General features: G+C 36.5%; 2 protein-coding genes across 5 annotated transcripts; one reads left to right on the top strand and one right to left on the bottom strand.

Annotated features, from left to right (window-relative positions):
* Positions 1–83: 83 nt before the first annotated feature.
* LOC108255926 (uncharacterized protein YwnB) lies at positions 84–5,270 on the top strand. 3 transcript variants are annotated; one of them, XM_017452298.3, is made up of 5 exons: positions 84–254; positions 2,297–2,458; positions 2,983–3,184; positions 3,395–3,559; positions 4,618–5,270. In XM_017452298.3, exons 2-5 carry the CDS (start codon positions 2,309–2,311, stop codon positions 4,773–4,775), a joined length of 675 nt encoding a protein of 224 aa, XP_017307787.1. In that variant the 5' UTR covers positions 84–254; positions 2,297–2,308; the 3' UTR covers positions 4,776–5,270. The 3 variants fall into 3 exon arrangements, with proteins under 3 accessions (XP_017307787.1, XP_017307785.1, XP_017307786.1); XM_017452296.3 differs by lacking the exon at positions 84–254 and adding an exon at positions 1,470–1,584; XM_017452297.3 differs by lacking the exon at positions 84–254 and adding an exon at positions 1,510–1,584 and having other exon boundaries at positions 2,283–2,458.
* Positions 5,271–5,430: 160 nt separating this feature from the next.
* LOC108255404 (solute carrier family 13 member 2) lies at positions 5,431–14,882 on the bottom strand. 2 transcript variants are annotated; one of them, XM_047149799.2, is made up of 12 exons: positions 14,113–14,882; positions 11,742–11,870; positions 11,521–11,657; positions 11,228–11,436; positions 10,532–10,712; positions 9,861–9,983; positions 8,872–9,081; positions 8,420–8,523; positions 7,506–7,624; positions 7,071–7,232; positions 6,841–6,978; positions 5,431–6,740 (listed from the first exon to the last, which is right to left on the bottom strand). In XM_047149799.2, the coding sequence occupies exons 1-12, from the start codon at positions 14,212–14,214 to the stop codon at positions 6,606–6,608; spliced, it is 1,749 nt and encodes a 582-aa protein (XP_047005755.1). In that variant the 5' UTR covers positions 14,215–14,882; the 3' UTR covers positions 5,431–6,605. The 2 variants fall into 2 exon arrangements, with proteins under 2 accessions (XP_047005755.1, XP_017306832.1); XM_017451343.3 differs by having other exon boundaries at positions 7,506–7,645; positions 14,113–14,881.
* Between the last annotated feature and the right edge of the window lie 5,887 nt (positions 14,883–20,769).

A 20,769-nucleotide genomic window follows, 5' to 3' on the forward strand; every position in this document is an offset into this window, starting at 1 on the left:
ACCCATTAGCACACTTGTTCTGAGAATGCAACTTTCTGACTGTGAATTGAATAGCGCATGCGCATTGCACGCATAACCTCGCAGATGTTTTAACTCGGGTTGAAGTGACACTTTCTCTCGTTGTAAAGTATATTTAGTGTAAAGTATATTTGGAGTTTGAAAGCGTTTGCATTATTCAAACCGGAAGACCGTGTTCTTTACTGAATATAAACACTAACAGACACAACTTCTACATTTATGTAGTGTTTACACAGGTAAAACACGTTTTCTTTTCTATTAGTGCTTATACAGTATATAATGTCATAGCATAGTCAAGCTTAGCCCAGTGGTTTTCAAATTGGGAACCGCCAGGGGGCGCTCGGGGGGCATCAACAATTTAGTGTGAAAAATAAATTCTCACTCTCAGACAACCACACACACACACACACACACACACACACAATCAATTTATAATGTAATGTAATGTAAAGATGTAAGATGTAATTAATAATAATAAAAAAAGGGGGATATTTTCAGAAGCCTGTATTTTTAATGTGTTTTAAAGACATCTTTCAAAAGGGGGGCCTCGGACAAATGTTAATGCCATTTGGGGGGAATTGCCCTGGAAAAGTTTGGGAACCCCTGGCTTAGCCTACAAACATTGAATGCATGTAACCTGTGATTAAAAATATATTTAGCTAATATATGAACACTGAATATGTTGAATATGGCCAAACTTTGCATATGCATTTGCCAACTTCTGAATTTAGTTGTTCTTTGTGGTTGCTTCACCTTTTTATTGTAGTCTCATGCAATTGACTGTCCAATGTAAATGCCACATGTTTTTGTGCCCGGGGATTAATATTTGGTAGGTTTTGTTAAGCAGGAACATAGTCAGAAATGAGACCGCTGGATACACTATTTGTAAATATGGATGTAGTGTAGAGTTTTGGAGAGGTGAATATTGGGTTAAACAGGAGTTTTGTCCATTTACTTTTATGAATGCTAAGAACAGACAGGTACAGTAAGTACTCCCTGTGCTGCCAAGCTGCCACTGCTGGACCCTTGAGCAAGGCCCTTAACTCTCAACTGTTCTCTTATATAAATCAGATAAATGTAAGTAGCTCCAGATAAGGATGTCTTCCGAATGTTTGGTTTGCTGTTGAACTTCTTGTAAAAATTCTAGCTTGCTAATGAAGATGACATACCATTAGCACATTTTGTCAGTAGCGTATGTTAGCTTAGAATAGTTTATAGGTCTATTTTTCCCAGTCTATGAATCTTTGAATCTTTCAGGTCAATTACGGCCCATAAGACTAGTTTGGGATGGTTTGAGTCCAGTTTTGAATAAGATTTGGGTATACAAAGCGCTTAAACTCCAAGCCACAAACAAGAAAAAGTTACACAGGGGCAACAGATTAAAAGAACTACAAATCGTGTGAAAAACGAGGACCTGGCAACACAATAAAAAAAAACACTTTTCACTCCGAGGAAATAGCGCCTCCTAGTGAATAAATTGAGTGCAAGCTGACAAGTTACACAAGTAGGCGGAAATCATTCAGGAAAAACGCATAGTATGAGTAGGAAAATAATATCTCAGTGTGTGTAAGTATATATTATATTTATATGCTATATTCACACAACTTATGGCGCTGAATTGAACAGCTCAACATCAAGCAGATGTTTTAACTCGAGGTGAAGTGTCACTTTGTTAGTGTGTATTCCGTGCAAGTATTTGTGTTTTAACAACGTTGACAGGAGTTTGCTTGTGTAACAGGTAAACACGTTTACGTCGTGATTTTATGGTCGTGTTTCTTCTGTGAGCAGTTATTCAGTAGATTAGGTAATGGAGGTAATTTATAAAATATTGTGGTCTTCAGTTGGCATAGACTATACTTACATTTGTAACGTGGCAGTCTTGTTGTAATAATAATAATAATAATAATAATAATAATAATAATAATAATAATAATACTAACAAAAACAACAGAAATCACTGGCCGACTCCCAAATAGTTCCTTCGTCCTTATATAGGTGCACTACAGAGAGGGCGAATTATGCATTCAGTATTCTATGTAGATTCCCTATAGATTTCAGAAAACCTGAAAGGCATTATATCTAAAGACACTTGGTTATGGGTATAAATATTTTGAGTTTTGTAACCTTGTTGATGCATCTGTAACCGTGTTCATGGACATATGTAAATTTCTCTAAATATAAAATGTAAAAATGCTGCATTCTTATGTTCAGCAAGGTTGTAGCTGCTCAAATGCTGTTTTAAAAGCGTTTAAGTGCATGTTTAGTTTGTCTTTTGCAGGAGTAAATCAGTATGGGTGATCTGAAGATGAAGATTGCAGTGCTTGGAGCTACAGGACAGACCGGGCAGCAGCTAGTAAAGCAGGCTCTCCAGCAGGGACATATTATCACAGCCATCGTGAGGAATCCTTCCAAATTAGCAATAAACCATGAGAACCTTAAGGTAAACACCTAACACCTTTAAAACCTGCTTTCACTTCCCTCCTGCAGACTCATGCCTCAAACTGTGTGTGCCTGATTTCCAGGACAGAAATGTAAACAGAACCTAGGAATAAAATAATGAATAATCTTTTTTTTTAATATCTCTAAAATTGTATTATTATTATTATTATTATTATTATTATTATTATTATTATTGATCTAGAAAGACAACATTTACAAACTCCACCTTTTAAAGTAAACCAAAATATGATAGTTTTTTTCTTTTTAAGATATGTAATGCAGCTTGAGGTTTTATTATGTTACTTATTTGTATAGCTTGAGGTTTTCAGAGTTATAAAACATGTATGCTGGGGTACTGCATTTTATAATTGAGCCGTATTGAGTATAATGTATTTGCTTTGTGATGATCATGCACCTCACAGTGAAATCATATGATTAACATCGCTATAAAAATATAAAACAGTTTCAGAGAACTCCTTCTCTGTCAACCTGAACTGCTGAAAAACATCAATTATCCCACAATAGGTGGTGGAGGGAAATATTTTCTCTGAAGACAGTCTGAAGCCACACTTGACAGGACAGGATGCTGTTATGTCATGTCTTGGGTTCCCACCATCTATGTTCTATGGAGTCACTGGCTACACTCAGTCTATGACTGCAACCCTCAGTGCAATGCGAGACGTCAAAGTGAATCGAATCATTACCATGACATCATGGTACACGGATCGTAAGTGCTGTAGAACCAAGCAAGGGTTTTGATTATAAAAGTATCTTAAATGTTTGTTTCAAAACGTCTTATTTTAATGCATTAATGTATGCGATGTGTGCCCTACCTTCTATTTCTTTCGTAAGGAAAAAATACTACTGCTGTCATAATGCAGCGTGTAATCCTCATAAAAGTGACCTGATATTTGAATGAGTTATCTGCTTTTTGCAGCCAATTCAGGGACCAGATCTTCATTTTTTATCCGCTTCATGCTACTGCCAATAATTCGGAGTGTTCTAAGCAACATGTATGAGATGGAGAAGATTTTGGAGAAGACTGAGGACATCAACTGGACTGTAGTCAGGCCACCTGGGCTGCAGAATACTCCAGTTACAGGTGGGTTAGTGAAAATGAACTGCTTCCATTTTATTGTGCAATGTATTTTAGTTTGAGGTATTTTACTGAGAGATAAAATGCTGTAGCAGGTTGATCATTAATCAAAAACCTGGGTTCTGTAAAATGGCAGCGGTTCAAACAGGGTGGAACTAATCTGTGACCTGGAGTGGTCATGGCCACCCCTGAAATATCTTTGATCACTCCAGAACTCTAGGTTGTTTAAATTGAATTTTGGGTGATAAGCTCCATTCAGTAATGGTTCTCAGCTATCATGCAGTTCCTGGAATCCTGTACATAAATGAACCTGTCCTTTCATTTACACATCTCATTTACACAGAAATGGAAGCAGGGTTCAAGTTGACGGGATACGAGGGGCTGTCATACCTCTGATAAAAAAAAAAAAAAGACAATTGAATAAATTGTAAGTCAGTCCATATTAGGGGGTATTAAGAACCACTGATCTAGAGGGATTCTTTTTTTTTTAGATTCCAGCAAGTCTTTTCCATGGTTAACTGGGTGTAGAAAACTTGATTCTTCTTAGAAAATACATAAAAGAGGCAAAAAAATCCTTGGAAATGGAATTTCCACAAGAAAACGCAAACAGTACTTTCACATTATTATCTTCTCCCAACATCCAAATTCAGCAGTGAATTAATTAAATAAAAGCTTGCATTTTTTGCTTTCCTTTGATACGCCCCTTTGCTTGGTCTCCATAACTATTTGTGCTGGTTTCAACTGCACATGAAAAATACACTGTTGGAATGCACATACATTTACCTTGTATTACAGAGGTATGGATCACTGCTAGAGTCAGAGTATAGACCGTTGAATTTGTATGCTTCACATTTATGCTGTAGAACTCCTTGTTCTGCCACAGAAAAGTCTCACACGATTGGCTAGTGATGTGAACCTCACAGCTTTCTGTCCATGGAGATTAATCATAGCCTAATTGTCTAAATTTGGATCGCCAGAGAAAGTCATTATTTTGGACTTTCTAAAGGACTTTTAAATTCAGCCCTACAGTGTATTTTTCATTATTTTTCTTTTTCTGTTGACAGACAAAGAATTCTTGACCCATGAAGGTTACTATGTGCCTGATGAGAACGACTATCCCATAGGCCAGACTGTATCAAGGTCAGATGTGGCTCGCTTCATGCTCTCTCTGCTCAGCAACAACACCTGGATAAAGAAAGCAGTTTCTATCATCACCAAGTGAATTAAAAGCATGCTTTATGCTGACAATGCAAGGGAATTTAAACACTTTTAAAGCAAACTTAGAGATTCTCATGTATTCTATTCAAATGCTGTCAATAAACCACTAACTAATCTTAAATGTTTTATACATATCATATTAGTGAAATACTTATTATATGCTCTGCCACTTTGTGAATTTCCTGAATTAAGTTTCTGCTTGGGTTTTAGTTTGCAAATGAATGATAATAATCTGTAGGCCAGGTAGGGTAATGGTAAGATTGTCATTTTGTACATAAGAGCCAATACAGAAATGAGTGCGGATGCATTAACATACAAAAGAGACCCCCCCCCCCCCCCCCCCCCCGCCCGTTTTTTTTAATTTTTTATTTCTGTAGCACTAGAATGTCCTATACAGCTAAACCAAATACAAAATTTCATCTTGGACTTGGATATTATAAATTATATTTAGTGTCATAGTCTGTTATTCTGACTTCTTAAAAATAAATATTTGCATTTATTTCCAGTAGTCCTTGAAGTCATTAATAGGGAAATGAGTGATTTCAGTTAAGAGTCAAATCCTTTACCCAAATTGTGTGTGTGTGTGTGTGTGTGTGTGTGTGTGTATATATATATATTTAATTCCCCACACTGCAAGATTTGCCCAGAACAACACGATGCACTTGTAAAACTCATGGAATTTATTGTGAACGATCTTGACATTAGGGCATAACAAACATTGGAAGATGACAAACAGTAACATGTGTGTGATGTTATGTGTGTGCATTTTGCAGCAAAAAAAAAGTGGATAATATTTTGGCTTGTACTACTTCTAGCATGGGCTACTTATAAATTAGAACTTTATATGGAGTCCTGTCCATATTCCATATGCTTGTGAATTCTTCCATAAGTATTGATGACGTGCTTACATGACTTCTTCATTTTCACTAAGGAGCAAGTTTAATAAATAGTAAATAATTTAAATATACAGCGGTGTATATTTCAGGCCATACATCACAAGATTGTGTTGTTTTTGTATAAATCCGGTAGATTGGCATTTCTACTAGCATTACCTTCAAGTTAGAGTTGGAATTGGCAAAATGATTCACGTTAGTAACTTTGACTGCGACGCTAACGTATGCGACTGTTGGCCCGAAGCACCTGAATTTAACTTTGGAATGCATTTCAGATCACACAAATTTTGTCTTTCAACAGGCAAAGATCATTTTGAGCACCAATGTCATCAGTTAAGCAAAAGAAAACGCATCTCCTGTGTTCTCCAGAGCCATTCTTCTATGTGTGTATGGTACAGGACAGTGTTGGCAATGTGATGATGTGGGATGTTAGGGCTTCTGACACCTCCTGGAAAAAAGATTTGAATGGGATGGTGTATCTGTATGTAAAAAGGTGTATACTCACTGTATGATTTTATGATTCCTGGAACATGAATTTTACATGCTTCAGTGGCTTGCTCACTGCCCTGGTCTCAATTATGTTATCAAGCATCACTGATATTAGCTGCAAAGAACAGTTGTTTCTGGATGATATAACATTCCTACACCTTATAGAATCCATGTTCAGGTAAATTTATGCCCAGCACAACATGCCTCTAGGAAAATGCACCCAGTAAACAAGCAACTCAGTGTAGTATGTGAACAGAATAATGTCCTTTAAATCATTCTGTCATCAAAATTGTCTACGGTTTATAAAAACTGGACAGTTTTGCTTTCTCCACCTTTGGAATCCATCCCTTCTGCAGTTCGCATCCTTGGTAATTTGTGCTTTCTGTGTTGCTCTCCTTCTTTCTTCTCCTGTGCTCAGGGATAGGCTGGCAGAAGCAGGAAGCAGTGTTCAGTTATGCAGTCTGGGAGGTAGTGACGTTAGCCCATGCAGGGAATTCGTTCAAATGGAACATTGCTGTACCCCAAGTCTGGACAGCAAAGTTAATGCAGACTACCCCCAGCAGGTTCAGTACAAGTCCAGGCTTTGCCTATAATGGAGTTACAGCCATATATTCTTGTTACATACAGTATTGAAAAGCTTAAACACTAAACACACCAACAAGAGAAAGTTGAGTGGTGAGACCTCACCATGTCCATAATCTTGAGGTTGGCATAGTTGAATGTAATGGCATTGGGTGGTGTTGCCACTGGGAACATAAAGGCAAATGAGGAGCTGATGCTGGTGGGCAGCATGATGGACAGTGGATGTACCTTAAGAGCAGTTGCCTGGTAATGCAACAGGACCAATTATACATGAACATATCAGTTAATCTTTATTTTTGCATTTTCACCAAGTGTATGTATGTGTTTCATCTCACCATGGAAGCCAGAATAGGCAGGAAAACAGTGCTGATTACGGCATTGTTGCAGATTTCAGTGAGCATAGTCACCACAAGGCACAGCACAAAGGAGAGAGCTACTGGATGGATGTTCCCCAGAGGCAGGAGATTTTGTCCAAGCCAGAAAGACAGGTTGGATACCTAGACAAACAAGCCTGGTTCACTATAGTGTATCTTCATACAAATATTGGCTACAAATACTCAGTTATGAAATTCTTTATTTTTGTATCTGATTCCTTTTCACTAATGCATCATTTTGTCTGCTGTAATATTCACATTTCATGCTGCTATACTGTCCATGCAAAAGGATATATACATGTATTGTAAGTAAGCTCAATTAATTGCTGAGATTATTAAACTGTGTCTAACAAGTATGATTGTGAAGTCAGTGACTTTTAGAGGAGAAGCATGTACCTCGCTGCCTTTAGCAAGTGCAAAAGCTCCCCCCAACAGCAGCAGGATGTTCCAAGGCATTTTCTTTTGCACCACATCCCAGTTTAGCAGGCTGGCAGGAGTCTTTACTTCACCCCCGCCTAATAGTGAATCGGTCGACACTTCAATGAATATAAACACACAATAAGTGTCAGATATTATATCAAACTGATGCTGCCATGATTTTAGGGAGCTATATTTGTGTGCTTTGATCTATTTGAATTGCCAACTTCATAAGTCATAAAGATGAATATTTTAAATAGTGTTGGTTAAATGGAGCAATAGGGTTTGTTAATGCCTCACAGCTCTAGAGTCTAGTTCACGAGTTTTGCATGTTCTCTGCAGGTCTGTGTGGGTTTCCTCCAGATCGCTGGTCTCTCTCTACCAGTGAAAAGGGTGTGCTGGCTAGTAAATTGGCACTGAATGAGTGTGGAGTGTGTTCTTGCTTTGTGGCCAGTTTTACCCGGATAGGCTTTGAACTCACTGCAGTCCTGACCAGGACAAAGAGGTTAGTGAAGCTGAATGAATGAATTCTGGATGGTCAGACAGTATAATTTAGTTTTTTTGTTGGTGCTGATATTGCTGTGTTGTGTACTATATAGGTACCCATATAATATTTTGCACATTGTTCTTGACTAAAACTTGCATTATTCACACCCTATTTAGACCTGTGTCCATCGCAAGGCACCATGCACACACATTCACACCTGGGGCAATTCAGAGTAGACAATCCACCTACTGGAATGTTTGAGTGCATACACAGAAACTACATACAGACAGTAACTCAACCTCTGGATCGAACCAGGGACTCTGGAGCTGTGAGGCAGGCACCATTCCACCCTATATAAATACAGTGTCACCAGAAATGATGTAAGATGATCACAAACAAATCATACCAGTTATCTCTAAAGAACCAGCATGCCAACATCTTGGAAATTTGGAGGGTATTATGAAAAACATAAAGGTTACAAAAATGGAGACTGTGCCATCTGTGACGAACCTGAAACAAAAAATGAAGGACTGGTCACTACCAACACCCAATCATATAGAAGCTAAAGAGTTACCAAACACAATCTTTACAGGACGGTAAAAGACTATAGTAAGTTGCACTTATTATTTTATTTTATTTACAGTATCTCTAAATCCTATCCTACTCTCACCTCTTGACTTAAAGTCTTAAGTGAATTAACTTGTAAGCCTTACTACATGGACCTGGGAACAATAACGTCACTTCACAAAGCAAAACATGAATTAGTTTATTATTATATTTTTGTAGTTATGATCTTGTGAGTGATTCATGACTACATCAAAACCTGTAACCATAAGCTCATAAAGTGAGAGCACTCACTTTTTTTCTTGATTGAAGAGTAGCGAGGCCCAGCCAGGTATGAAGCCAGGCTCCCTCGTGAACCACAGCAGAACCAGCAGTATGAAAAGCATGACTACACAGGACTCTGCAAAATTCATGCTGCCGAGCTTTCTGAACTCGTACTTTATTACCTGATAGGCCTCTTGCTGACTGCTCCTGATCATTCCACAACCATACGTGTTTTTCATACTGAAGATTGACAAAAACAACCTCAGATACAAAATATGTAGCTAAAACTGAGCTGAAAGTGAATACTATTTGGCAGCACTTTAAAGAATCAGTAAATACTATATGTTATGACATACACATAGCCATATAGAAGAGTAGCATGTGATCACAGTAGCACTATCAGTAGAAAATAACTACAAAGAATCTTTTAGCAATATTCACGTGATGACTGTGGCAGTCAATGAGCCTCTCAATTTTTTTTTATCCCTCATAACACATTTGTTTAAATCTGTAACTATTATAATGTATACTAACAATGACATGGCAAAATAGATGGACTTGTACGCATAATACAGTTGCGGTTGGAAGTTTACATACACTCGTCATGAACATGAATGTCATGGCAATATTGGGCTTTCAATAATTTCTTTGAACTGTTCTTTTTCTGGGGCAGAATGATTGTACAACATACATATTTAATAATAATAATAATAATAATAATAATAATAATAATAATAATAACAACAACAACAATAACAATAACAATAATAATAATAATAAAAGAAAGAATTTTAGTTCATAATTTTTAATTCATTTGGGGTTTTCTGTAATCAACACAGGACCAAAATTATACATACAGGGTCAAAATATACATACGAACCCTTAGATTATTAATTCAGTTCAAGAATTCAAGAACAGTTCAAAGAAATAATTGAAAGCCCAATATTGCCATGATATTCATTTTCATGATGAGCGTATGTAAACTTCTGAACAGAACTGTGTATGACTTAGTAACTTACTTAAAGCCCAAATACATGAACTGCAGCAATAGCCAACAGAGAATCAACATCAGCACCATGTTGGGGAAGGAAAATCCAAACCAGGAGGCATAGTTGATCACATCCCCATTCTCTGGAAATGTCCTGCATTGATATACACATAGTATACCATGAGGTGATTCTGCAGACACATACTTTCTAATGCAATATATTAGGATGCATCGATTCTGATATTGGTATCGATACCATACTCATTTACTTGTACTAAATGCTCCGATATCAGCATCGATAATACATGATACTATGTGACATAAACCTAGTGTACACTGTCGCACTAATAAACAGATGACATGAAATGACAGCAATCTGGATGTATTTCACAATTACTGATCATAGCAGACTGCAAACTCTGCTCTGTGAAAATATCAGGAGGGGGAACTACTGCATCTTCCTACAATATAAGTAACACATCTTATGGTGTCTAAACAGTTCAATAAAGAGCAGTTTTAGAAAGTGTGGCCATTAGGGATGTATGCATGGTGCTGTGAATTTCAAGGTTACTCATGGTACAAGTATCTGTATCAGTATTGACAAGTATCAAAAAACATATACTTAAAAAAAATGGTATTGATGCATCCATAGTTACGATGGTTTGAAAGAACATATCTAGGATGTGATAATATGTCTGTTACTTGTCAATCTGGCCTTTAAGCATGAGGTTGGGGATGGAGCCGGTGAGTGTAGCCGTACCGCCGATGCTGGCAGCATAACACACACTCATACTCATTCCTTTTGTGAGACTCAGAAACTTCTGGTCGTGCTTTAGCCTCCTCTGCTCAGCATTTAACAGTTCCTCAGGACTTGGCTCCACCTCTACAGGAAGAGGAGGTGTTTCTGATTATCAAATTATCTGTTAAATTATCTATCAGTTGTGAGAACAGGGAATAATTATCAGACTTGTACAATTAACACTTCCGAATGCATCATTGACTAAATTCTCGTTGCATCAATAAAGTAGTTACTCTGAGAAAAATACACTCTGTGACTGTCAGATTGGACTGAATCTGAAAGCTAAGCAAATTAGAAAAATAGGGGAGAAATGAAGTGGACCAATCAAGAAGAAAGTCCAGAAAAAAACAATAGTTCAAAGATGAGAGCTTGGAAGCGCTAAAAAACAAACAAATGTAGGTTAGGTTTCCTCCTGCTGAGCAGTCTTTGTCACTTTATATAAAACTATTCAAAATAATTGATTAGCTCAATTAATGTCAGTTAATGAGACCACATTTGATCTGTATGAGGTAAAGTTGTTAATGTGAGAGTATTTCTGTGTATATGTTTAAATAGCAGTCTAAATGGTAGCGCTAAACATTCTACCCATGTCTACATACGTATGTTGCAGATTCCGTCCTTGCTCTCTTGGACTTGTAAAATCCCCATTTCCCTGCTCTGCTGTAGCTCCCTCACTTCGACCTCTGCCTCAGTCTTACTGAGGTGCTCAATCATGGCACGCACAATGGGTAGCATTATAGCTGTAGAGGCTATGTTAGAGATCCCCATGGAGAGGATGGCTGTGGTGCTCATGAACCCCAACATTAACCTCAGAGATAGAGAGAAAAAAAAAGACAGTCAGAAAGATTTCTTATTTAACAAAGAAGGGTGGACATGCAAAAAAGGCTCTTACAATGCTGGCTTCACCCCCACCACCAGAACCATGGCCAAGGCTAGGCGTTTGTGGAGATTCCACTGTTCTACAGCTATGGCCACCATCAACCCACCAACTCCCAGCATGGTGGTATCACTGAAGTACTGGATAGAGACCTGCAAAATAACCACACACAGTAAGTTAGTTCCAGAAATCTCCAAATGTATGAAATAAAGACTTGTTGGGCATTGGTCTCCCACCTGTTCAGCTGTCATGATGCCCATCATAGGGAAGAACATAACAGGGAGGAGAGCAGTTATTGCCAGTGGCAGACACTCTGTACACCAGTACACAATCATCAGGATGAACACAAAGCCACACTTAGCCTCCTGCAATGCAACCACATATTGATATACACAAAATGCCATTAATTGGATGCAATAGCCAAATTGTAAAAATCAATCAATAAATAAAATAAATAAAAAATAAAAAAACATGACACCTTTAAAAGAAAACAAAATGGAACCTATTTTTTTAGTCCCATCTAATTGCTTTTCTTCCATTCATGAGATTTATACACTTTGGATTTATCACGTCTTCCTGGTGAGGAAGTGGGGAAGGTTAAGCCAGTTCCAAGGTCTGTGAAATAGGCAGAGGCTATAGACTGTCATGAAGCAGCCCATCAACTATTTCTCATTATTGATTGATTGATTGATTTAACCATCTTGCAGTTAATTATTCATAGTTTGCTGCACAACTGAGTGGTGAAAGTTAGAGACTTGTAATTATGGAGTGTTAACACATTTCCTACGCATGCCCCAGAGGTGGTTTTATAGGAAATACACCATCTGTTGATACACTATAGATACACAATCCATTAGTAGTTGACTGTTTGGTTCAGTGTGTTGTAGTTCCTTCCTTTAAAAATTGCAAAGTACAACAAAACCTATGGACTTTATTTAATGATGTACAGTACATTGTTAATGATTTGACTTTAGGGGGATTGACGAAATATTTGATTTTGCTGCAACATATTGATAAGGTTATTTTATTCGTATGCTGGATAACTAACCCAGCACCTCCTTAAATCAAGAGCATAAGGTTTTCTGTATATTAGTGACTAACCAAATTAAAGTAGACCACAGAAATGCAGAGAGACTACTCTTAAACATGTTTTTTTTTTTTTTTTTTAAAGAAATTTGATATTAACTGAGCAATTTATATGAATGAATGAATGAATGAATGAATGAAAACTGTACATTGCATTATACTGATAAAGAAGAAACTTTTCCTCTCACTGTGGTAATTGATTATTGTGCTGATGAAAAGAGCTCTATTAAACAACAACAGAGTATGTGAAAGGTTCAATCGACACTGCAGTGATAAGAAGGAGAGCAGAAGTGAATGCCCTGATAATATTAGACAATCTAACCACATGGGCTGATAAGAATAGTGTATAATTGTGCAAAGCATTGAAATTGTCTCAAAGTGATCAGCTAACATATGATCACAGAGCAGTTATGCCAATGACATTTTACTTAGTCAAACTCAAGCCAGTAACCACCTTTGAGTATATTTAGACGGTGCAATTACATTTTATACCCATTGATAACTAACTTTACGAATGAGCATTTCTTGAATATGTATACTATAAAAACTTCTTAAAATGTGTAGTCAAATGGTGGTTATATACCGACATATAAAGCATACATATTTTTAGATTTTGCTTGTTCAAGGCACATCACAAATATTCATTCATAAACTAATTAATTAGGTTCAGCCAGGATGTCATGTGCGGTATTGGCGTCTGTTGAGGATGCTCAGATAGTAGCTGCAGTGATTTCTAGGCTTGCTAAAAGTGAACTGTCTGCCTATAAGTTGATCCCAAACCCCATGGACTAAAAGTTATGCTTGTCTCACTGAAAGTAACCCAAAGATTGCTTGCTAACAATGCAGGGCATTTTAACATAAATTGTCTGGCTGTTAGCTGTGCCCCAACAAAGAGAGATAATCACATGTATTTATCAGATTTTTATCAGAACACATGGAGATAATAATAACAAAATGCTTCACACAATATATTAGACAATACATTAATGCAATTCCAAACATGAATCCTGACCAAGATCTGCAATACATTCACTTAAAATTGGAAATGTATATTAAAATGTCAGGAACTACAGCAAACACATTACTTAAGTATTTTATACTGCTAAGGTCTACACTCTAAAATGTAATTCAGGGGACCTATTACCACAACTTAATTAAATGTATGGTTGCAAGATAAAAATTCTAATTTATTGATTTAATTAAATATTTTAAGTTGCAAACATTATTTTGAAGAGTAACTCTAACCCTAACCCCAACCCTTGATAATTACGTCAACTTAATATTGTGTGTAATTTAAACTGAAATTTCTGCATTAAATGCAATGAAATTATTAATTCAGTGTTAATTGAAAATATATTTGATTGTAGAGGTAATTTCTCTAACCCAATGTAGTTCGTTGTTTGAACTTAATTTCATTCGAAGTTGTCACAACTCAAAATGATTGATGCAAACTGTTGCATTAATTTTTTTTTGTTGAGCCTAAACATTTGTTTCTAGAGTGTAGCACACAGACATTCTTACCGAAGTCTTGATGATAAGAGGTAGAGGCAGGATCAGAAAAGGTGTCGTAATGGTGATCACATAATTTCTGTAATCCCACAGCCGTTTCATACTCTTCGCCATAATCCAGATTTATCAAGTGACTTGTGTACAAGACAAAAGAGAGCACCTTAGTGCAAAACGCTTTTGATCAAATGACACATTTTATGACATCATTAAGGATAGACTATTGCACACGATAAATATAACACATGCAGAGATAATTAAACATTAACTTTATTTGTGGGGCCACAGATAAAGTTTAAGAACAGATACACATTTGAATGTTATGTACACTATTCTGCTCTATGTAACCAACTCCAGAGAAAAGAGTCTTTGTACTGTTTAATTATACAACATCCAAAAAATTCAATTGTTTTTCAAGGAATTTCTTGTATGAGTTAGAAGCTACAGTTCTGCAAGCTACAAAGACGCACTAGTTCAAGTTCAAAATAAAGAGAAAAACACAAATAAACAGGAAAATTCCAGCTCAGAGTATTGATTAAGTAGTCATAAGACATGTTAAATTCTGAAATATTGTAAGTGTTGGAGCTTTATATTGTATAAGCAAGTGGTTTATAGTCTTAGAGATTTAGAAAGTTAGATATTAACTGTTCCATATAATGTAAATGTTGTCACCTGTTTCACATCTGCCCCATTGAGGGAGGTGTTCCCGGCCCTCTCTTGCTTCCTCAAACTATCAGCTCCTTGCTTTTGCTGACAATAAACCACATGTTTATATAAATATATAAATATCATATAAAAGCTCTAAAACTTACAATACTTCAGAATTTAATGTGTCTTCTAACTACTCAATCAATACTCTGGGTTGGAATTTTTGCCCCTACATGTTGACCACTGTGCTTAAGATACTTATTATAAACTCAGCAAAAAAAGAAACGTCCTCTCACATTCGACTGCTTTTATTTCCAGCAAATTTCTTAACATGTGTAAATATTTGTATTAACATAAAAAGAGTCAACAACTGAGACATAAACTGAACAAATTTCACAGACATTTGATGAACAGAAATGGAATAATAAGTCCCTGAACAAGGAGGGAGCGGGGGGGGGGGGGGGGGGGGGGGGGTCAATAGTAAAAGTAACAGTCAGTATCTGGTGTCCTCCAGCTGCTTTAAGTACTACAGAGCATCTCATCCTCATAGACTGCACCAGATTTGTCAGTTCTTGCTGTGAGATGTTACTCCACTCTTCCACCAAGGCATTTGCAAGTTCTCAATCACGTCTGGGGGGGTCATGTGGTTACATGTAATTTTCCACTGCAAGGACGATCAGCTGTCCTTCCTGTCTCCCTGTAGCACTGTCTTAGGCATCTTACATTACAGAGATTACAGTTTATTGCTCTGAACACATCTGCAGTCCTCATGTCTTCACGCAGGTGAGCAGGAACCCTAGACATCTTTCTTTTGGTGTTTTTAAGAGTCAGTAGAAAGGTCTCTATAGTGTCCTAAGTTATTGTAACTGTGACCTTAATTGCCTAAAGCCTGTAAACTGTCCGTGTCTTAAGTACTGCTGCACAGGGGCATGTGCAATAATTGTTTATGGTTCATTGAACTAGCCTGAAAAACCTTGTTTAAACCCTTTCCAATAAATATCTGTAAAGCTTATTTGGATTTTACAAAATTATCTTCATTAAAAAAACAGTCTCCTGAAAAAGGAACTTTTCTTTTTCTGCTGAGTTTATAAAGTGTAAGGATCAGGTGTGTGTGTGTGGTCTTTGATTCACCTCCTCACTTTACATAATATAATAAATGTTAAACTTAATGACTGGAGTGCACTCAGATGAACACGTTGTGTAGTACACACAACAATCATTATATTGTTTTCATGCCCCCTTTGTCAAACTGTCACTGGGATGTAACTATGGTTGGGCCGACCATACAACGCTCTTCTCTGGTTGAGTACTTACTGATCTGACAACAAGTGACAATGAAAGTGCATTCACGTACAAAGTAATCTCAGAACTGAAAAATAAAATGAAACAAAAACAATCAACAAACCTACATGCATGCAAATACCCCAATAACAGGAAAACTCCAGGTCTATAGGGAAAAGCTTTTACTCACCATTGTTTCTTTGGTAGGAGTTATGTTTTTGAATGCTTTTACCCATATACCAACTTGTGCTGCCAAAGGGTGTTCCGAAACAAAGCCCCACAAATAAAGTAATTTTCCACTGCAAGGACGATCAGCTGTCCTTCCTGTCTCCCTGTAGCACTGTCTCAGGCATCTTACATTACAGACATTACAGTTTATTGCTCTGAACACATCTGCATATCGACATATATATATATATATATATATATATATATATATATATATATATATATATATATATATATACACACACACACACATACACACACACACACATGCACACAGATATATACACACTCACACACTATGAATGTGGCATAAAAATGGAATTTACATAAATCAAAATTCACTTGTAAACAAGTAGAAAAGGACAAATATAAAAATATAATATAAGGGAAATAAAAGATAGGTGGCAGCAACAGTATGACTATATTTGGAATAAATGCAGTTATGTGGAGTTGTTTGTGCAATATAATGCTGTACAACATTGGGTTGATATAGTTGTAGTGAAATTGCCAGCATGTTTAAAAAATTATTATAAATATGGGGTAATACGGGTATGTTAACAGAAATGTAGCAGGTGTGGATGTTGTGCAAAGAAATCCAAGCACTAGTCCTAGGTATTCTCCTGGTTGAGGTCCCAAATGGCCTGTTGGGAGAAGTTCCTCCTCGTTCTCTCTGCATTGACCTTCAGTGAATGGAAGCAGTTCCCTGACTGCAACAGAGAGAATAGTCCAGCAGAGAGAATAATCCACTGTTCAGATGGCTTACATCCTTCACTATCTTCCTAGCCTTGGTCCAGCACCGCCTGCTGTAGATAGACTGCATGTCAGGGAGCTCAGTGCCGACGATGCGCTCAGCTATTCCCAAACTTGCATGTTCTTAGCTATAGATTAATCATTGATTTTGACAAGCTTAGGTCAAAAAGGTCATCACCAACGTCATTATCTGGACAGACAAAGTTAAAGATACATATCAGTAGTAAACTTTAAATCCGGTTCCGGTGTGTTCCACACACACACACACACACACACACACACACACACACACAAACACACACACACACACACCCCTGACCAATCAGAATAAAAGACACCTGTTTAAATATTTAGGCCATAGGTAATTGATTATTATCAGTAGTAAACTTAAAATCTGGTGCATTCCCACACACACAAACACACAAGTTCTTTCACATAGAATGTATTCATACATAGTATGGTCATGTGCATTACACACACACACACACACACACAGACACATGCATGCATACGACCCTGTCTATAAAAGCACACACACTTCCAACCAAAAATATGACACACACAGACACATACACATACATCCAAACAAAATTATGACACACACACACACACACACACACACACACACACACACACACACACACACACACACACTCACAGCTGGTGAAAAAATAAGCAAAAGATTAATAATGAATTTCCGTACACAACCAACCAAAAGCATGACACACACACACAAACACTTTCTTTTCACATTATTTAAAAGGAATTTAAAATTACGTTGCTCCATTTAGATTTTCTCCAGAAGAATACAGCCTTTTAAACCAGGAAAAATGACTACCTTTAAGTTGTCTAACAATAGTAACTAAAATCCGGTGTGATTTACAATACAAATATCATACCTAACATCTCTGCAGGATTTATAGACATAAAAGCACTGAGTGAAATAGACAAAAAAGAAACACTCTGCGTCTACTACTTTTATCTCTCTCATAGAACTATCCACAGTCCAAAGGCTGCTAATTCTGCTCCAAGAGCAAACTGACTACAATGGAGCTAGAAGGCAATGTGTGCAAATGACAAAAGATTAAATAAATAAATAAATAAATGTATCAATACATGAAATTAGATTACACAATGTAGTTGATGTTTACACGAATAAATAGAAATGTAATCATGCTTTTCTTTCCTGTAGCCCAAATGAAAAACCCTCTTTAGGTGAGCAGATTTGTCAGATGAAACTTTTTCATTCTTTTCCACTGCTACGGTAAACTAAAGGGTAGATTTTCAAATTACACTGTTAAATATGACTAGCATTAGCTACGTGTAGTAGTGAAAAATGGGTCCATCAACTGTATTAGCAGGAGTAGCTTATACACGAGCCCACTATTGGTCATATCACAATTGAGAATATGTCTCAAATTCATTGTTTAGTATAATTTAATTGTAAGTGAAATAATACTCACATTGAAACGTCCTTTGTATAGTATTTATTCAGTCTACAGGTCCTCTAACACAGTCATAACTGTCCACACATGTTAAATGGGTAGGGGAGGGGACTTGACATTAGTGACTTGAAGTTATCAAGACTTAATTTCGTTAAGCTACTACTTTCTTCTAGAACTCAATTAATAGATCATGTATGGTAGCATTACTTGTATTGTTCTCTGCTTGATAGATTGCTTTGCTTGTATTCTTTCATTTGTAAGTCGCTTTGGATAAAAGCGTCTGTTAAATGAATAAAGGTAAATGTAAATGTACTACTTAACTTAAATTTTGTTTTAAATCAATTAATGCAGAAATTTCAGTTTAAATTACACACAATATTAAGTTGATGCAATTATCAACATTATTATGTCAACACATCTCATCAAAACAATGTTTAAAACTTTAAATATTTAATCAAATCAATAAATTAGATCACAAATTTAATTACGTTGTGGTAATAGGTCCCTGAATTACTTTTTAAACAAAAGCATTGTGATTATTTCTGACTACGAGTTTCCTGAGCTCTTTGTGTTCTTACACACACACACACACACACACACACACACACACACACACACACACACACACACACACACACACACACACACACACACACACACACATGCATATCCCTGCCTAACATTTGCCTCTGTGCACAATATCATACTTTCTGTATCTGCATGTAAGTGTTTATTTTAAATTGAGGCACAATGCCTAGGGAATTGGTCATCAAGTTCTTCTGAATACATCTGTGGAAGAAATAGCTTTAACATGAGCTTCATTTCTTAACTGAATGTGGATTTAATCATAGATATAATCTAAATAGGTGATGTGCTTTTATTTTCTTATGTTGAAGGTACTTCATAAAAAATCATAATAAAATGAATTTTTTATAATAATAAAATGAATCATAATAAAATACATTTTTTAAAAAACCTGAATATGAAAATGAATCAAGACAGATCCAAATAAGCAATAAAGTTCCAATGAACAGTAAAGCTACACGTTCTCTTCCTCTAACTTGTTCAGTGCTTGTAATACAGATTAAATACGTCTGGGCAGATGATGTAAACTATTGATCTGGTCCAATGTTATTTGGGAACAAAGAGCAAGCTGAATTTTCTCAACATAAATTTTTGTGTAGTTTGTTATCAGATTGTCTAGATGTACATCACACATCTGATGAACGAGATTTCCTCTCCCGTGCTGTAATGAACGCTGGAAACTAGGACTTAATGGCATAACGACACTGTAGAAAGGTTGTATAGAACATAGAGAAATCTCATTGGGAATGAAGTCACCTTTCACATTGCCTTTTATTCTGATCACAACCAGACAGTTATATTATTTCTGAGTTTAGTCTTTGTTTAGCCTTTTTTTGATGCTGAAGAAGCAAAAATCTAACTCTCTCCAGTTCTCCAGGCTTTTAATTTCCTTCACATAGGCCTTCTTGTCGTTATAAGAGATCAGTGTTGATGCTTGGGTTTGATTTATTGTGTAGGGGGGAAGAAAGAAACCTTTTGAAATATTCATGCTTGCAATTGTTTTTCCCAATTCGAAATGAGCAAATTGAAACTGAACAAATTGAAAACCTGTATGGTGTGCTGATAAGGAAAGTCTACAAGAGAGGACCTGGAAATATTCTGTATTGAGGAGTGATCTCAGTATATAATAAAGTTTAATAGCACATTGACCACCACTACCATTTGTAATTTGAAATGATGACCACTAGAGATCAGCAGTAAACCTTTTACCTCCTGCTTCTTTATTGTTGCTGAGTATGAGGATTATCTGACAGTTTATATCAGAATACATCAGGGATATCCTCCACTCTAATGTTTTCTTTCAGCAGTTTGAAAAGAACCATGAGATACTCATGCCTGTACAGCTGCTCATTTACGCAGTTATCCAATCAGCCAATCATGTGGCAGTAGCACAACACCTAAAATCATGCAGATACAGGTCAAGAGCTTCAGTTCATGTACACATAAAATATCAGAATGGGGGAAAAGTCTGATGTCTGTGATTTTAACCATTGCATGGTTGTTGATGCCAAATTCAGTTCAGAAACTGCTGATCTCCTTGTATGTTTGATCTTATTAATTAAAACTATTAATATTATTTAGTTTATTCACCATTTTCTTTCAAAGTTTTATGGTTTGGCAAGTCTACAGACTCATGACTAAATTCCTCACAGGTGATAAAATGATAATAAAATCAAGCAATCGGCCTGCACAAAGATTCATAAAGATCTCACGGTATTGATTATGGCAGAGTCTG

This window comes from Ictalurus punctatus, chromosome 22, assembly GCF_001660625.3.
Source record: "Ictalurus punctatus breed USDA103 chromosome 22, Coco_2.0, whole genome shotgun sequence".
Classification (NCBI taxonomy): Eukaryota; Metazoa; Chordata; class Actinopteri; order Siluriformes; family Ictaluridae; genus Ictalurus; species Ictalurus punctatus.

Bases quoted from the DNA above. Each gene is read 5' to 3' on its own strand.
- LOC108255404 (XM_017451343.3), bottom strand. From the start codon at position 14,214: ATGGCGAAGAGTATGAAACGGCTGTGGGATTACAGAAATTATGTGATC. The intron at 10,713-11,227 runs GTATGTAGACAT...CTCTTCCTGTAG, and splicing joins GGACGGAATCTGCAACATAC to AGGTGGAGCCAAGTCCTGAG. The intron at 9,984-10,531 runs GTAACAGACATA...ATATCAATGCAG, and splicing joins CTTAAAGGCCAGATTGACAA to GACATTTCCAGAGAATGGGG.
- LOC108255926 (XM_017452298.3), top strand. From the start codon at position 2,309: ATGGGTGATCTGAAGATGAAGATTGCAGTGCTTGGAGCTACAGGACAG. The intron at 2,459-2,982 runs GTAAACACCTAA...ATCCCACAATAG, and splicing joins TAAACCATGAGAACCTTAAG to GTGGTGGAGGGAAATATTTT. The intron at 3,560-4,617 runs GTGGGTTAGTGA...TTCTGTTGACAG, and splicing joins GCAGAATACTCCAGTTACAG to ACAAAGAATTCTTGACCCAT.